This window comes from Sinohyriopsis cumingii, chromosome 17, assembly GCF_028554795.1.
Source record: "Sinohyriopsis cumingii isolate HCF-2022 chromosome 17, ASM2855479v2, whole genome shotgun sequence".
Taxonomy (NCBI): Eukaryota; Metazoa; Mollusca; class Bivalvia; order Unionida; family Unionidae; genus Sinohyriopsis; species Sinohyriopsis cumingii.
Genome location: NC_142977.1, coordinates 70,393,640 through 70,414,100, shown reverse-complemented (window position 1 = coordinate 70,414,100; position 20,461 = coordinate 70,393,640). Strand labels below are relative to the sequence as shown.

The 20,461-nt window shown below is 35.7% G+C and overlaps 1 protein-coding gene across 5 annotated transcripts in view; it reads right to left on the bottom strand.

Annotated features, from left to right (window-relative positions):
- Positions 1–20,461, bottom strand: part of LOC149779200 (kynurenine--oxoglutarate transaminase 3-like) — a 105,565-nt gene that overhangs the window by 7,753 nt on the left and 77,351 nt on the right. For all 5 annotated transcript variants that reach the window (XM_089939775.1, XM_089939770.1, XM_089939774.1 and 2 more), the window contains 5 exons: positions 11,906–12,028; positions 10,664–10,784; positions 6,040–6,206; positions 3,584–3,773; positions 65–138 (listed from right to left, as the gene is read on the bottom strand). In XM_089939775.1, the coding sequence (XP_089795901.1) occupies positions 65–138; positions 3,584–3,773; positions 6,040–6,206; positions 10,664–10,784; positions 11,906–12,028 (675 nt within the window). The remainder of the gene's footprint in view (positions 1–64; positions 139–3,583; positions 3,774–6,039; positions 6,207–10,663; positions 10,785–11,905; positions 12,029–20,461) is intronic.

Below are 20,461 nucleotides of genomic sequence, written 5' to 3'. Positions count from 1 at the left end.
ATATTTTATTATTCTTTTGCAAGCAATAAAAAATATATATTTTATTGTAATTACTGCTAACCACCTTTTCTTTTGTCATCCAGCGCACAAATTTGAAGTCATATGCATCATCTGTGCCATCATCAGGAATCTCCAAATCTAGGAATTCAAACAAAAATTTCAAAATTAAAACATTATCTACTGTACGTCTGTTGTGAAACAAGTTGCAGCAAGTGATGGAAATCATTCTATATTTTCATTTCTTTTCCTGCACAATCTAATCATTTACTCCCAACCACTCAGCACTCTCACATTCTAATCATTTACTCCCAACTATTCAGCACACTTTCCAAATCTAATTATTTACTCCCAACCATTCAGCACACTCTCACAATCTAATCATTTACTCCCAACCATTCAGCACACTCTCACAATCTGATCATTTACTCCCAACCACTCAGCACACTTTCACAATCTAATTATTTACTCCCAACCATTCAGCACACTCTCACAATCTGATCATTTACTCCCAACCACTCAGCACACTTTCACAATCTAATTATTTACTCCCAACCATTCAGCACACTCTCACAATCTAATCATTTACTCCCAACCATTCAACACACTCTCACAATCTAATCATTTACTCCCAACCACTCAGCACACTCTCACAATCTAATCATTTACTCACAACTACTCAGCACACTTTCACAACCTATTCACTCCCAACCATTCAACACACTCTCACAATCTAATCATTTACTGCCAACCACTCAGCACACTATCACGATCTAATCATTTACTCCCAATCACTCAGCACACTTTCACAATCTAATCATTTACTCCCAGCCACTCAGCACACTCACAATCTAATAATTTTCTCCCAGCCACTCAGCACACTCTCACAATCTAATCATTTACTCCCAGCCACTCAGCACACTCTCACAATCTAATCATTTACTCCCAGCCACTCAGCACACTCTCACAATCTAATCATTTACTCCCAACCACTCAGCACACTTTCACAATCTAATTATTTACTCCCAACCATTCAGCACACTCTCACAATCTAATCATTTACTCCCAACCACTCAGCACACTTTCACAATCTAATTTTTACTCCCAACCATTCAGCACACTCTCACAATCTAATCATTTACTCCCAACCACTCAGCACTCTCACAATATAATCATTTACTCCCAGTTACTCAGCACACTCTCACAATCTAATCATTTACTCTCAACTACTCAGCACACTCTCACAATCTAAGTGTTTACTCCCAACCACTCAGCACACTCACAATCTAATCATTTACTCCCAACCACTCAGCACACTCTCACAATCCAATAATTTACTCCCAGCCACTCAGCACACTCTCACAATCTAATCACTTACTCCCAACCACTCAGCGCACTCTAATGATCTAATCATTTACTCCCAACCACTCAGCACACTATCACGATCTAATCATTTACTCCCAATCACTCAGCACACTCTCACAATCTAATCATTTACTCCCAGCCACTCACAATCTAATCATTTACTCCCAGCCACTCAGCACAATCTCACAATCTAATTATTTACTCCCAACCATTCAGCACACTCTCACAATCTGATCATTTACTCCCAACCACTCAGCACACTTTCACAATCTAATTATTTACTCCCAACCATTCAGCACACTCTCACAATCTAATCATCTACTCCCAGCCACTCAGCACACTCTCACAATCTAATCATTTACTCCCAGCCACTCAGCACACTCTCACAATCTAATCATTTACTCCCAGCCACTCAGCACACTCTCACAATCTAATCATTTACTCCCAACCACTCAGCACACTTTCACAATCTAATTATTTACTCCCAACCACTCAGCACACTCTCACAATCTAATCATTTACTCCCAACCATTCAGCACACTCTCACAACTGGAGCCACATTCAGAATCTGAATCTTAAACCTGTTTTGTCATTTTGTTTTATTCTATTGAAATACCAAAACAAATATGATCACTGTGTATACTGTATTAGCAAAATAACAGATACATCAATGGAAGGACATATGGATATGTTTGATTACAGTTTATCACCAAAATAACAGATACATCAATGGAAGGACATATGGATATGTTTGATTACAGTATATCACCAAAACAACAGACCTATGAATGGATAGACAGAAGGATATGTTTGATTACAGTATATCACCAAAACAACAGACATATGAATGGATAGACAGAAGGATATATTTGATTACAGTATATCACCAAAACAGCAGACATATGAATGGAAAGACATATGGATATGTTTGATTACAGTGTATCACCAAAACAACAGACGTATGAATGGAAGGACATATGGATATGTTTGATTACAGTATATCACCAAAACAACATACGTATGAATAGAAGGACATATGGATATGTTTGATTACAGTATATCACCAAAACAACAAATGAGTTAATGACTGGACATATGGATAGTTCTGATTAAAATGTTAGTATAACAAATGGCTATCATTTTACATTTCTTTATGTAGTACCAATTTTGTAATTTGCTTGGTTATTGTCTTCAAAGAAAACTGATGCCCCCAAGAAAATACATCTATTTACAAAAATGACAATAATAATACCACAAAAAATTGCTATCTGCAAAAATAAATGAATCCAAAGTTTACTATGTATATATGTTCTCTACAGCCTATGGAAATATATACAAGTACTGCCACCACAGAAGCTGAAAGTTATGAATTATCTGCATCGCCTTTATCGTAAATGATACAATATATGCCTGATACTGGGTAAACAGTATTCATAAACATTTTTTAAGTAAAACCCTCCTGAAATGATTAGATACTTTGCATTTTCACCCCAAAATGAACGGGTGTCTTCTTTGTCTTCAGTGCAAGCAAACCACACAATGTTTGGTTAAGGTAGTTGAAAAGAAACTCAAGATCTGACACTGTAATATTTTACCTTTTGATCTGTAAGTCAATATTTCAAATACATGTCATGAACAAAGTTTGACTAAGGTATCTGATATCTTTGTGAAGCTTTTACATGGAAAGAGTTTTTATTCTTTCAGCTGACAGGCTAGACTTCTGACCCTTTCATCCCAACATAGGTTTCTTCCTTGCCCCAAATGTCAGCTATCTTCCAAAGTTTGATAATGTCAGATTGTGGAAAACTTGGGTTATTGTTATCAAATTAAATACAGAATTGATAATATCATAACATGATAAATTCCATATTATGGCAGGTGTTTAAAATGTCCTTGCAGAGGTTTGGATGAAATATGACTAGTATCAAAATGTGATATGAAAAGAAGGTAGTTATATTTTAAATTACATTACTTGTCCAAACGTACAGCACATTTTGTGAGGTTTGTCTTACAGAATTACACTAAATGTATTTCATCACATGAACGAAACAGCTCTAACATTTACACTCATTTCATATGTAGATTTACACAAATGTTAAGATATTTCAATCCTTTGTTTGCATCAAAAGAAAGCTATTTCCTGACTAGTTTTATTTTTTATTATAGTGATATATTTTCATAACAAACTTTATTTTTCCTTTCATTTGAAAGTTCATCTTACTTAGTTTAGAAATGTCTGCCATCATAAAGTAGCCTCCCTCTGGAATTGTAGGAATCATTCCAAAGTCACTGAGTGATTTTGCCAGGAGGTCCCGTTTAGGCATCAGTTCCTTGGCTAGGGTATAAAGATAGCAATTTTCAGGGTGGTTTAGTTGGGTAATTTCATAGTCCAGACCACTAGCTACAGCTTCCTGGAAGACAAAAAAACCCAGCTCACTGAAAACTAATATGTAACGTAAATCATCATTAAGAGATGTAAGGATTCAGCAGAACTCCATGCTTTGCATGTACATGTAAAATATGTTTTATAAATAATCTTGAATAATAAGGGCTATTCTATTTTTAGAAAAGCTGTACAAGAGTCAGAAAGTAAAACCAAGTTATATACAGTATCTGAGTTAATGTTGATATGCAGAAGTTCTCCCCTCTCTGATGGCATCATAAAACTATCACATTAAAAATTGTTATGGGCGATTCAATCTAATAAAACTTGATTTTCTGACCCTGATGTAGCATTTTTAATGGAATAGCCTGTGCATCTTTTACCAAAAAAGTGATAATACTTGTCTTGCAACTTAAATTACCTGATAGTCCAGCACTCTCAATGTTAATACTTTAGTGCCAATGGTCCAACACTTTCAATGGCATACCATTTACATTAACACCACAATGTCAAGCACTCCTAAAGTTTATACTCATATTAGTACCCCTGTATCCAGCAATTTCAATGTTTATACTACTTATGCTAGTATCTCATGGTCCAGTACTCTCAATTTTGATACTATTTATACAAGTATCTAATTGTCCAGTACTCTCATGTTTATACTGTCAATGTTTTACTATTACCCAATAGTCCAGTACTCCCAAAGCTTATACTAATTACACCAGTACCTCATGGTCCAGTACTCTCACAGTTTACTCTGCTTACACTATTTCCTCATGGTTCAGTACTCCCAATGTTTATACTAATTACACCAGTACCCCATGGTCCAGTACTCTCACTGTTTACTCTACTTACACTATTTCCTCATGGTTCAGTACTCCCAATGTTTATACTAATTACACCAGTACCCCATGGTCCGGTACTCTCACTGTTTACTCTACTTACACTATTTCCTCATGGTTCAGAACTCCCAATGCTTATACTAATTACACCAGTACCCCATGGTCCAGTACTCTCACTGTCTACTCTACTTACACTATTACCTCATGGTTCAGTACTCCCAATGCTTATACTAATTACACCAGTACCCCATGGTCCAGTACTCTCACTGTTTACTCTACTTACACTATTACCTCATGGTTCAGTACTCCCAATGCTTATACTAATTACACCAGTACCCCATGGTCCGGTACTCTCACTGTTTACTCTACTTACACTATTTCCTCATGGTTCAGTTCTCCCAATGCTTATACTAATTACACCAGTACCCCATGGTCTGGTACTCTCACTGTTTACTCTACTTACACTATTACCTCATGGTTCAGTATCTCATGGACAAGGCCAAGCGTCATGATGCAACTTAAAATTTATGCAAGAAATATTACACTATTTCATAAGTGTGCATCACAAAGATATCCATAGGAATATTTCATATATATAAGGACAACTTTGGCATAATCTACTGTTTTCTATGGAAGGCTGTTAATAACTTGGTAATTCTGATGCTTTATTTGAGTGATTGCCCTGCTGTTTGATAATAAATATTACCAGAATTATGAATGCATGATCGAACAAGTATCTGCATAAATTTCGACACAGTTATGTTAATGTTTGGTATAAATTATTTCAATTGAATTTTGGTACCATGTACTTTACATCTTAGGCTCTAATGTGTATAGAGACAGATTATAATTTTTTTATAATAACAATAAATAATAATTATTTAGGTTTACATAGATACAGCTACATTACTTACTCACAATATTTGTAGCTTTAATGAATTAGTGTACAAAATATGCAATTTCAATGGAAATAGGAACATAACCAAGTGATTCCAATTTAATCTCACTATGGACACATAATAAACCAATGGAAATAGTATTTTAGTCTCCTTATCTAATCACTGTGACACAATAAAACTTTGTGCAATATCCAATTGGAACTGAATCCAGGATAGAGGTGGATAATACCAAGCAAGATTTAAATAAAAAAACAAAACCCTAAAAAATATCAATTTTAAATGTTCAACAATAACCCAGATGTCCCTTTTATATGGCATTATTGTTTTAGCCAAAACATCTAAGATTTGTCTAAGGATCACAGAGTCTACATTAAAGAATTCTTATTACTAGCCATGATAAAAACATTTATTGATTCCAGTTTCTTTCGGAATGGAACATCTGATTATGACAATTATGATGAACATGGATTAAAAAATTTCAATTAACACTATAATTGTAATTTGCATAATTAACAAAGCAGTGCATTGCTTACCTAGCTATCTTAACACTCACCTGAATGGGTGTAGGACAAGTGTAGATGCAGTTCTGGTGCAACACCTGCAGGCATTTAATCAGATGAGCTGGCCCAATACCCCATCCTAGTTTCCATCCTGTTACACTGAAAGCCTTGCCAGCACTACCAACTGTAATTGTTCTTTCCCACATGTCAGGCAGAGTGGCTGAAGAAAAAGAAAAAAGAAAACAGCATTACACATTTTATCAGGATCCTGATATGGCTGTAACAGTTTTGGAATTAAACAGTGTTATGCAATTGATTGTACAGATATGTTCCTAACCAGACAGAAAGTTTTAGCAATTTTATACAGGTGTCTGCTATGTAGAGGTTGATTAGTATTCCAGTGGCCTTGTTGGATATGACCAGTCTGCAGAGAAAGTCAAGCTAAAGTGTAGCCAATTTTGGGAAATAGATAGTCAGGTTAAAGTGGGGCCAATTTTGGGAACTATCACTGCAGTTAGCAAAATAAAATACATTATATCGATGGACAAAATATGAATCTGATAATAATGTCCACACAACTTTTACAAATGACTTGATTTAATTTAATATTCAGAAAAAAAAGGATAAACTTAAAGAAAATTATTACATAAGAAAATAATTACTTAAATCCTGAACTTCTTGATCAATTTCTCATGTTTGAGGTCAACAGGTAATGGAGGAAAGAAAATTAACACTGTGACACTTTCATAGACTTGTCCATAGACCTTCCCTCCTTCACATACTGTCCAATTATTTTAGTCAAAATCTGGCCATTCCAAAACAAATCAAACCCCTATTTAAGTACGCTAGTGACCTATGGAATTTAAGTATGCTATTGACCTATGGAATTTAAGTAAGCATGTGATCTATGGAATTTAAGTATGCTAGTGACCTACAGAATTTAAGTATAATAGTGACCTATGGAATCTAAGCAAGCTAGTGACCTATGGAATTTAAGTAAGCTAGTGTCCTATTAAATTTAAGTAAGCTAGTGACTTATAGAATTTAAGTATGCTAGTGACCTATGGAATTTAAGTACATGAGTGACTTATAGAATTTAAGTACGCTAGTGACCTATGGAATTTAAGTACACCAGTGACTTATAGAATTTAAGTATGCTAGTGACCTATGAAATTGAAGTATGCTAGTGACCTATGGAATTTAAGTATGCTAGTGACCTATGGAATTTAAGTAAGCTAGTGACCTATAGAATTTAAGTAAGTTAGTGACCTATGGAATTTAAGTATGCATGTGATCTATGGAATTTAAGTATGCTAGTGACCTATGGAATTTAAGTATGCATGTGATCTATGGAATTAAATGATGCTAGTGACCTATAGAATTTAAGTACATCAGTGACCTATGGAATTTAAGCACACTAGTGACCTATGGAATTTAAGTACGGTAGTGTCCTATTAAATTTAAGTACACTAGTGACTTATAGAATTTAAGTATGCTAGTGACCTATGGAATTGAAGTATGCTTGTGACCTATGGAATTTAAGTATGCTAGTGACCTATGGAACTTAAGTATGCTAGTGACCTATGGAATTTAAGTATGCTAGTGACCTATGGAATTTAAGTAAGTTAGTGACCTAAGGACTTTAAGCACACATGTGATCTATGGAATTTAAGTATGCTAGTGACCTATGGAATTTAAGTACGCATGTGATCTATGGAATTAAAGTATGCTAGTGACCTACAGAATTTAAGTACACCAGTGACCTATGGAATTTAAGCACACTAGTGACCTATTGAATTTAAGTACGGTAGTGTCCTATTAAATTTAAGTACACTAGTGACATAGAATTTAGGTAGGCTAGTGACCTATGGAATTTAAGTACACTACTGACCTATGGAATTGAAGTATGCTAGTGACCTATGGAATTTAAGTACGCTACTGACCTATGGAATTTAAGTATGCCAGTGACCTATGGGATTTAAGTAAGCTGGTGACCTATAGAATTTAAGTAAGCTAGTGACCTATGGAATTTAAATACGCTAGTGTCCTATTAAATTTAAGTAAGCTAGTGACCTATGGAATTTAAGTATGCTAGTGACCTATAGAATTTAAGTAAGCTAGTGACCTATGGAATTTAAGTATGCTAGTGTCCTATTAAATTTAAGCTAGTGACCTAGGGAATTTAAGTACGCTAGTGTCCTATTAAATTTAAGCTAGTGACCTATGGAATTTAAGTAAGCCAGTGACCTATAGAATTTAAGTAAGTTAGTGACCTATGGAATTTAAGTACGCATGTGATCTATGAAATTTAAGTATGCTAGTGACCTATGGAATTTAAGTACGCATGTGATCTATGGAATTAAAGTATGCTAGTGACCTATAGAATTTAAGCACACCAATGACCTATGGAATTTAAGCACACTAGTGACCTATGGAATTTAAGTACGGTAGTGTCCTATTAAATTTAAGTACACTAGTGACTTATAGAATTTAGGTAGGCTAGTGACCTATGGAATTTAAGTACACTAGTGACTTATAGAATTTAAGTATGTTAGTGACCTATGGAATTGAAACAAGATACTGACCTATGGAATTTAAGTATGCTAGTGTCCTGTTAAATTTAAGTAAGCTAGTGACCTATGGAATTTAAGTACACTAGTGACCTATGGAATTTAAGTATGCTACTGACCTATAGAATTTAAGTAAGCTAGTGACCTATGGAATTTAAGTATGCTAGTGACCTATGAAATTTAAGTATGCTAGTCGCCTAAGGAATTTAAGTAAGCTAGTGACTTATAGAATTTAAGCATGCTAGTGACCTATGGAATTTAAGTACGCTAGTGACCTATGGAATTTAAGTAAACTAGTGACCTATAGAATTTAAGTATGCTAGTGACCTATGGAATTTAAGTAGGCTAGTGACCTATGGAATTTAAGCATGCTAGTGACCTATTGAATTTAAGTAAGCTAGTGTCCTATCAAATTTAAATACGCTAGTGACCTATGGAATTTAAGTATACTAGTGACCTATGGAATTTAAGTACACCAGTGACCTATAGAATTTAAGTATGCTAGTGACCTATGGAATTTAAGTATGCTAGTGACCTATTAAATTTAAGTAAGCTAGTGTCCTATTAAATTTAAATACGCTAGTGACCTATGGAATTTAAGTATGCTAGTGACCTATGGAATTTATGTATGCTAGTGACCTATGGAATTTAAGTATGCTAGTGACCTATGGAATTTAAGTACACTAGTGACCAATGGAATTTAAGTATGCTAATGACCTATAGAATTTAAGTATTCTAGTGACCTATGGAATTTAAGTACGCTAGTGACTTATAGAATTTAAGTAGCTAGTGTCCTATGGAATTTAAGTACACTAGTGACCTATGACCTGTCCAGAGATAATTGGTTATGAAATATAGGCTATAAAATGTCTCCTTGTATTTGGAGACAAAAATTAGGCCTTCTCAATAGGTGCTTTACAGGTCACAAATATCTCTGTTGGAAGACTCACATTTACTTCTGTTGGAATGGTCACATAAATCTCTAGTAGAAATTTCATGTATATCACTTGCAATAGGAAAAGCCAGTTGTTATGGCTCAAAGGTCATAAGTTAAAGAAACGAGTAAAAACCATCAAGTTCTGTAAAATGCAACAAATAATTTATTTCCTTAGAATACAATGTGAAGATTTAAAAAGGACTATAAATATTATGAATCAAATCCCAAACAGTCCTAAAAGTTCTTTCACAAGTCCAAAAGTATAGAGTTTTCTGAATAAATTCCAGTTGTTTTCCAAATGAATTCCAATCTTGGAAGTGGTGATGTACCAAGAGTATGGAATAGTGCTGATGTGCTAACAATCTTGATGTATCAGAATAATGATAAAATCCAAAATGTCTCTAAATGAATTCACAAATATCCCCCCAAAATGACTTAGTCCTAAAGTCAAAGAGCATTCTGTAATTCCAATAAATAATTTAAATAAATAAATCCTCTCAAATATTAACTGAAACACAACTAAAATTCCTCTAAAGACTGATATCAGGGTAGGATGAGTTTATTACTACCTTTATCAACGGAAATACCAATGTCCTGAACTGAGATCCAAGTAAACATGTTTACCTATAAATAATAATAACTTTAATATTGAACTATAATTATAAACAAAGATTAACAATGTAATATGTTGTTTATAAGAAAGATATTAGCCAGGTAGGCCCAAACTCCTACCCTCAGTTATGGACAAAGGTCAAATATATAATATAAATTAAATACTCATATCATATAATCATGGACAAAATCCCACACACAATACAAATTAAATGTACATAACAATGCAATAAAAAATGCAATATGTTTCATCTCTCCATGTTAAACAAAAAACTACTGGATGTTTAAGTTCAGTGAGATACTTGAGTATGTCTTTCAATGACAGGTGCCTTTGTCATAGAGGTGTTCCTCGAGGCATGCTTTGCTAAAGAGACACCTGTACAAGCAACCATAGTTGGAAGACGATCAGTGTGCAAATAGGGTTGACTCCTTAATAAAGATTTATTGCTACAATAATTAAAATGTCAACAGGATCATGAAAACGTGTCTGTTTAAGGCATGTAACTGCTTGATACAAGTGACCTTAAAGTCAGGTTAGGCTAGTTATATCAATCTTACCTATCTTGATGTGTTTATTGCCTTCATAGACCATCCATTCATAAACTTCATCAGATATGCAAATGACATCATGCTTCTTACACAGATCTGCAATCAATTCCAGCTCATCTCTGTTGAAAACCTGCAAAATGGATGGATTTATGAATAAATGTGTTAAGTGAGTTCATGAATTCAAGATGAAGACATCTCTACCAAAATATTCAACCTCCATCATCTACAACCCCCACTCTCCAATGCAGTATCTACCAAAATATTAAACCTCCAACATCTAACATCCCTGACTCCCCACAGCAATATCTACAAAAATATTAAACATCCATCATCTACCATCCTCATTCCCATTGCAATGTCACCCAATGCAACTCTGTCTAAATGACGTTTTGCCTAAAGGGACATTTCCATACTACAAATGGTATTGTAACCAGACCATTTCTGTCTATTTCCAAAGACACTGCATCCAAGAACCATTCCAACTCAATAGATATCATACAAAATAAAATTATCCTCTCTCTCTAGACATAATTGCAGTTATGAGTGAAACTTTTAGACAAATGGATGGATAAAAGGACAGACAGTTATACAGACACTTTCATCCATTCAAGCATGAGGGATCTATAAAAGGAAAAAGTATAATAAACAAATTAATCAACTGATCAATAAATCCATTCATCAAGCAATCACCAATAATTATAATGAAAAGAATTTCACTGCAGAAGTCAGCAATATATTTGTTGCCTTACTATGAAATGTTTTTTTTTTGGGTTAAATGCCATTTCTCAGCATAAGATAGCTATGAACAGCAGCCAGTATAAATGGTGGAGGAAGAACCCAGGAAAAACCAGGTAAAAACCACCAACCCATAGGAAGCTACTGGCAAGCTTCTCATGTCCATACTGGCCAAGCCCAAGGCTCTAACCAATGCAGACAGAGGGGAAATGGCAGTGATCAGTAAAAGAGAGTAATTTAGACCACTTGACCACCCGGGTACCACCTCATCATAAAATCTTACTTTGGATATCAACCAAACCATACAGTTAAAAAACATTGTGTTCTGATAAGAATACCTACTATGTTGTTCTTAAAAATGCATCTTTCTTTCTTCTTCAACATTTACCATGCAGCAAAAAAAAATTGACAAAATGCAGACTTCATATCTTAGGAAATGCATCATTTCCATGGCACATCACAACTTTGTGTAATAATTCTAGATGAACTGTCAGCAAGAAAGTAAAATATATATACCTTTCCAAGAGGATTATTTGGGTTATTTACAATAATGGCCTTGGTCCTACTACTGAACTTGCTTGAAAGCTCTTCTGGATCCAATTTCCAGTCAGCAGTGCTCAAAATCCCACCCTTTTCAGCCTAGAGAAATGCAAATGTCTTCAAAATAATGATACATATATAGTGAAATAATGAGAATGACCAATCTATTTTCCTTTTGGACAGGAACAAACTTTATAACTGCACACAGCATAAGCTAAACCACATTATGTGATATGATTTTCAACTGAAAGCATATATATATATATATATATATATATATATATATATATATATATATATATATATATATATATATATATATATATATATATGAACGGACAATGTAATATCATTTATTGTTTGGTTTTGTAAACAAAGGACATTTTCAACTAAATTTGTGGTTTTGCCATCATGATAATATTTGTCTGTCTGTTTGCAAGTATTAAATTTTGTGGCTTAACCTGTACACAAACTCCCTGAACACGAACTCAAAAGAGCAAAACTAAAAACTATGCAAACAACAAAATGACAGCTATTACAATAGTTAAAACAATACTACCACCTGTATCAGCATAAATCAAACACATATCAAGATCAACCGCTAACCATCAACATCAAGGGGAGCTAATGCAGCCAACATGACTAAGCTAATTGATTACTAAAATACATGTGCATGATCTCTTTGTTAGAACACTGCCCATAAAGTTGCACCATCAATTACTTTCTGACCACCATATCAGTGACAGAAAGCAGCAGGGAAGTTCTACAGACCAGACGGTTCCAGCAAAATAAACCTTCCTACGAGAACTTTCTCCGTAGAAGCCTCAGATTTCAAAAATAAACCTTCCCACGAAAACTAATTTGCGTAAATTCGACCCAGAGTGCAATTTTTGTGTGCAAATTATATTATTCTGGACAAGGAAAAAATACAACTTTTTGGGGGTGGGTGGGAAAAATATCGGGTGTCGAGTGTGCACGCAAGATTTGGGCTGCAAATTTATGAATAAATCTGATCAAGACCGATTCGATACCTACTACGCGGATCATGAAGATTAATCGTGATAAAACCGTGCGGTGTTGCCTGAGCGTGACTGAAGAAATTTTTTAATTTATTTATATCCATGTCGCCGTTACACCAAGTTTGATGGATATTTCTCAACGTGTGAGTATCAACACCATTGAATACCGATAAAATATTACAATTGTCTCTAATCACCTTTGGAATCTGCGTATATCGCTGCGTCACGTAAATCACATCGGTATTCTTGTGTCGGCCACGCGAAAATATCCTAGCTGGGTTGGTCTGCTTATCCAGCATCACATCATCGAAAACAACAAGATTATTAACATCGCCATCTAAATTTTCCACCGATGGAGCTTCATTGATGTCCGTTATAAATTCTATTGTGCCCTCATCAGTATTATCGCTAAATTCTTTTAATACTTGATAACATCGCTGATCGTCAACGGACGGCGCAACCAAATACAACTTATCCCATTTCAGCCATCGCATTATCAAATTCAGCAACAACTGCGTCTTTCCAGATCCTGACGGGCCAATAATTATCATTCTTATCTAATTTGGTAATGCCGCGGTGTGTTTTATTTGCTCGCGTTTCTTCGTGGCCGAAAAATCAATTACATTCATGTTACTAGAATACATGGATCTATATTGTATTAAGTGTCGCACTCGTACTGCTACGCTAAATCCAATTGAAATCGTTACACGCAACAACAGGAACGCAATCAAGGGTGAATGCGCAGTTTGCGGGACAATCAAATTTAGATTTGTAAAAAAAAAAATAGAACCGGAGGAGACATTACCGCCTCCATGAAAAATCTACCTGGGCTGCCCTGGGCGAAATATCCCGGAGAGAAGCATCTACCAGGATACAATTACTGCGGACCTGGCACGAGGTTAGATATAAGACTCAACAATAATAATCAGCCAAATCCTGGTGAAGAGCCAGTAAACGCCATTGATAACGCATGCTACTATCACGATCTTGCATATCGCAGCGGGGATTTAGAACAAAGACATCTCGCTGATATTAGACTAATTCACGCAATAGACGCAATTCCTGATAAAAATTTCAAAGAGAAATTGGCAACTTGGTTGATAAAAGGTGCGATGAAAGGTAAATTAGTATTCGGAGCTGGTAGATAATAATGGAACAAATATATTATTCTCCGCGAGGATTCTGGCGAGGAAAATCAGCAATTGCTAAACTTGCTAAGGCAGCAAAAGTAAAGCATTCGGTTGCTGAATCATGGTTATCGAGACAAGCGGCCTGGCAAATATATCTTCCTCCGCCTAAAAAAATACCGTATGCGAGTTTCTCTGTCAGTATACCCAACGAAGTCCATCAGGCTGATTTAATGTTTCTTCCTCATGATACCGTTGACGGAGTTACATACAAGTACGTATTAACGGTTGTTGATATTGCTAGTAGGTATAAAGAAGCAGAACCATTATCGAATAAAACAGCAACAGAAATTTCAAAGGCATTTGAGAAAATTTACTCGCGATCTCCGTTAACATGGCCGAAACTTTTCCAGATTGATCCAGGACGAGAATTTCTTGGTGCGGTTACTTCATTGATGAAGAAGAATAATGTTAAAATCCGACGTGGCATAGTTGGTGTTCATCGTAATCAGGCCATCGTTGAAAGATTCAACAAAACACTAGCGGAACGATTATTCGGATATCAGTACGCGAGGGAATTCATTCAAGATAAACGATCTCACGATTGGGTAACAAGATTACCTCACGTAATTAACGCATTAAATAATGAAGTAACACGAACAATATCAATGAAACCCGCAACTGCAATTACAAAACCAAATATACCACTAAAGCGAGATTCTAAAATTCCACCTGTGCTAGGTAGCGTCACTGTCAGATATTTATACAAGGAAGGGGAAGCCGAGGGAGGAAGAAAAAGAGCAACCGATCCAACTTGGAGCGTTACGACACATAAAATATCAGCCGTAACAAGATCATCAGGAAGACCAGCAATTTATTTCTTAGATTCACTAGCACCACAACGAGGATTTACCAAAGAAGAATTACAAATAATACCGAAAGATACTCAACTACCGCCAGCGTCACTTATGTGAAATTTAATTCTACCTAACTGAGATAATTTTCTTACTCGAGACACGGCTAGATAAACTAAATTTGACCAGGAAATTCTATCATCGACGATCCAAACTTGGCCATCTACGGTCAATCCCTGCGATGAATGTATCGTTGTTGCGTATCCGAGTTTCCATGGTGATCTTTCTGCGTTTATCGCATCATTGACAAGATTAATATCAACGAAAATAATATCATTCAAAACTAATATTTTTTCCTCTCCGCATGGCAAAGTAACATTAATATTTTGTTTCCTGGTATCAGCGGGCCTGTAACACAACGGCACCTGCAATGTTGGAAATTTCTCACAATGCAACTTGAATAACATTTCCTGAATAACATCACGAACAATTTTCCTGCTAGCAACAATCAGATGATCTGGACGCCACGAATTTAGAAAAATATCCATCGGAGTCTCGTCGATTATTCTTCTCATTACATCGCATTGAAACTTATTCGGTTGCAATCGAATTATTTTCTTAAATTCGGTCAGTAAAATATCATCAGATCTATAATCAGCGTCAATCTCTTCATAATAGTCTACAAAGTTTCTAAGCCATTCATGAGGAGATTCGCCATCAATAGGATCAGGCTGCCCATGATCTCCGCACATTATCACAGCGGTATTTTTTCCTTCCAACCAAACCAGGAATGATTTTAATACAACTAAATTTACTGTGCAAATTTCATCAAATATTATAATCTTGTTGATATATTTATTTCCCATACGAGCCGAATCCCACAATCCACCGCTGTACTTGAAATAGCTATGGTATGTGCCAGAATTAACGCCGCGTTGCCTTATCTCTCGCGCTAATCTATGAGTTGGAGTCAGCACGACCATATCAGAGTTTGAAAATAAATTTATCGCTCTCGTTGTTTTACCACTACCACCAGGACCATTCATGTAGACAAATTTGTTACGTGAAATTGGATCGAATGCAGATGCAGCCGTTGATATTTCTTCGCATTTATCTCGATGAAATTTATCGCAATCTTCAACATCCGCGTCCTCGCAATAATCTAGAATATCCTCGTTTTTTATTCTCCAAGTTCCCCAAGATCCATCAGCGATTAAATTTTCCAATCTACACTGATATTTCTTATCTATATAAAACGAGTCCGTTGCAACCCTTACCGCGATATCAGAAAATTTATTTATCATCGACAGCAAATTAATACTCACATACGCGAGCATCGATGACCGCAAATGCATATACTGCGCTGATTCTCCATTGAGATAACTAATCACGGTACCTAACTTCGTTCCATCAATAATAATATTCTCTCTGCTGCAGAATATTCCACGCGACACTGTATCGGCAATAATAAAATCCATTTCGGCATCATTAATAAACAACCTAGCGTGTCGGTGTTTATGATCAACCGATCCTCCTTGAGTAAATTTGCCAATTATTTTTCTTCCAATATCTTTCGCATTTTCACAATCCGTTGGCAACCACACTTCGGTCTGCTTTCTATACGATATAATCGCCTCGCTCACCGTCAACGATATTAACATCGACGAATCCAGCATATATCTCAACAAAACCGTAGGGACCCATCTTCGCTGAGATAAATGCCGACCAAACCAAATATAACAAATTTTATGTAAATTTTCAGCAAGTTCGAATGAAGTAACATGAGCGAATCCTGTCATGACAAAATCAGGTAACGGTCCGTTAATTGCAACTCTCGTCATCTCACTGGTTGGATGACCAAATTTAGCAAAGTAATCTGCACAATCACCATATCCGAGAAAACTTCCAGGATAGCATGCGCTCATGTCAACGGAAATCATATCTTCGAAATAATATTTGGTATTCCATAATCCTCCATGGCCGTATTCGATACAGCTAAGTTGAATATCATTGAGAAATTCATTCCTCGTAGGTTTCCACGAATTTCTTTCTCTAGCAGCATGAGCAGCAACAGATGGAACAGTAAAACAATTTGTCAGTAACTGATCTGGATTTGATGAATACTTCACCGCGATATTTTTCATCGATTCGTGTAATATTTCATCACGGTAAATATCTCCTCGCGGCAAGATAAACTGATCATACTTTTCTTCACTCGAAAATAACCAGACCGATATTGGATCAGACGCTGCTAATATTTTGATATACCTAAACATTGCATCGGAATTGTCTTTCCCAGAATCAACTGGATAAAATTTAACAGAACGATCCCGAGGAAATATCATCACTGACTGCGCCCACGCATGTGAATTATGATCAACAATTTCGATTGGTGTTCCTCGAGAACTATACGGCGATGAATATAATATTTCTCCTGATAATGTTTTTACCGTGATAGGAAATTTAAGTTTCTTACTTAACGCAGCAACATCGTCAATCGATGCACCATCAGTAACAGTCTTTGCCCACGTGTTAATTTTATCCAATCTCAATTGAGTCAGACCAGATCCACGACGAGCGTTTTTCATATGCTCGATAACTCGCTCAGCAACACAATTTATCATCGGCGATTCTTTCATCGCAGGTAGATTTTTCATGTCAGGATTATTATTCAGCCGGTAAATTCCATAAACAACAGCGCTAGATGGATAAGCTCTAGCATAATAAGGACCGTCTATTCCCAATAACAATACTGGCTTCGAATTTTTATCAAGAATAACATTTTTCTTACCGCCGCGTACTGGATCTCGTTTATCGCGAATGATCCAAGTATCATCGGGCATTTGTGCAATAAATTTTATTCCAAAGATGAATCGTTCTTCCTTATGTGAGTTTTTTATATGTTCGATTATCTTTTTCGCTCGCTCTAGATTCATCGTAGCATCAACTGAGTTAGTTTTCCATGTTGACCAAACATGAATCGCTCCATCATCGAAAAATTCCTTCTTCGCACGATCTACCTCTGGAATGATATATTCTGCCTCATCAAGATCAAATGCATCCATTATTATATTTTAGACAAATGTTTAAATTATATAATGCAATGCAAATGGATAACTGTTGGATCAACAAAATCATGTGACAAATCCTGCAGAGGTGAATATTGCGGAGCTCATATTTATGCAATTCGACGAGGCAGTAAAGGACCACAGCGATGTTTAGTTTGTCAAGTTGGCACTCGAGGAAAGACTCGATTGTGTTTGTCCTGTGGAGGGAAAAATTATCGTGAGTTACGGAGATATTATGAAAGAAAATCTTCCTCGATAATAACTTGTGAAGAAGATTATATTAATCGATTCAAAGCAAATTACGATTTAAACAAACAGAATATTGTATATGAATCACAAATCGACGATTCCTGCAATGAAAATCACACACGAGTATAAATCACACCCAACAATCAAGGGTTACGAGGCATCTGAAGATGGTAACGTCAGAAACATAAAAACGAAACATCGTGTTGGATGTATTGGTAATACGGGATATCTCAAATTTACAGTGGGTAAAAAAGGAGAAAGACACGCGTGTTATTCGAATCACAGATTTATATACGAATGCTACAAGGGACCGATAGAAATTGGACTTGTTATCGACCACATTGACGGTAATAAACTTAATAACAAACCTTCCAATCTTCGGGCTGTAACTTCAAGTGATAATAATAAATTTGGTAATACCGGCAATCATCCGAAATATGCGAGGGCTGTTAAATCAGTGAATCAAACAACAGGCGAGGAACTTGCGTTTACGTCGATGCGTGCAGCAGCAAAACATTTCGTTATTGACTCACAATCGGTAAAACGAGTTGCGGAAGGAAAATACAATGCGACGTTTTCTTATGATGCTGACTCGTGGATTAAATTCTCCTATACTCGAATAATATTTGATTCGGAAATCGACGAAGAATAATTGAATATTACAAAATTAATATAATGAATGAGGAAACTATAAACGACATCATTGTAGCGATTGATGATCTGAAGAAAAAAATAAATCTTCCATCGGAGTTGGACACGAATAAAATTCGATCTGAATTCGAAACAATTGTTCAAGGGAAACTTGAATATAAATATACGCTACCGTCGGAGTACAAATTAATAAAGAAAATTCAGATTGCGATATACCAATCACTTTCAACAGTCAACGATGATCAAATCGAGGATTTTGTTAAATTATCGATGTTGGTAGAAGATGCTAGGTTGATTTTATCAGACGCATATGAATCACGAAAAATTACAAGTTCTCGTGTCAGACAGTTGAAAAGACTTGTCGATGACAGTAAAGTTAGGGAATCTTCTGATTCCTGAATATCTCCACAAAACAAAAAAAAAGATTAATTTTGAAATTTCCCCTGGTTTTTATTTATTTTTTTCGCCCATTTTTCCCTGGGATATAGATTGATTCTCACGATCTTACTAGCAAATTGATACTAACAGTTTCTCCTCGTATATCAAGTAAATTTCCTTTTTGATCCGTTAGTTTGAAATTTATTCTCGTCAATAACCGATTATGACATCGCAGGTAGAACGGATTTACCGGCTCCTTTATTATCAAATAACCAGGAGAGGCGCTAGGTGAAAACGAATACAAGATAAATCCTTGATTCGCTTGATTTGACACTGACGAATCAACATTATAGCTACCCTCGACAACATCCGCGTGAAGATGAATCGCGATAACATCCGTTATATTAACGATACCTGGCGATATATGCCGTCCACCATTAGTTGGATCGTTATTGTGTTTGAGAATTAATTCTGAATGTACTTTTTTAGTCCACGCCGCATGTAATTTCGGAAATAAATCATCAATGGTATCAGTAACAGATTTTCTCATCGCATCAACGTCGTAATCAGGAAATTTGAATTTTGGCAGTGTTTCATTGGTTAATTCAAATACTCTCATGAATTTTTGTTTTTCTCCTGAGTTTTTTATCAACTCGAATTTGCTAATAGGAAGAACATACTCGGCAATTGATATATCGTCGACTATCGCCTGAATAAACATACCGTGATAATATTCAATATCATTCGCAAGCTGATTTAAAATCTTCACATGTTTGATAATTTCGTTACATGAACCAGATTTATTTAGGATGCATTCATGAAATGATCCTCGCAATAAATTTAATTGTAATTCGTGTTCTTGAATAAACTCGTCTAATGTTCTTCTTACCAAGATACCATCTATGGGGGCTATTATCCTGTTAATGTGGGTAGCGTCGAAGATTTTCACATCTGGGGGGATTTTAGGAAGAGGCAGCCATGAGAGAATTCTTTCGTTAATAAAAGTGAAAGCGAACATTACTAGATTAAATTTGTGGTTATTCATGAGATTGATAGCGCTGTGGATCAAAGGTTTATGTTTTATATTTTCGTACCATCCTTCGTCGGTTGTAAAATCCGATTTTTTTGGTTCCGGTAGTTCTGGAAGCGTTTCCTCGTACCAACCTGGAATAATAACATCCGATTT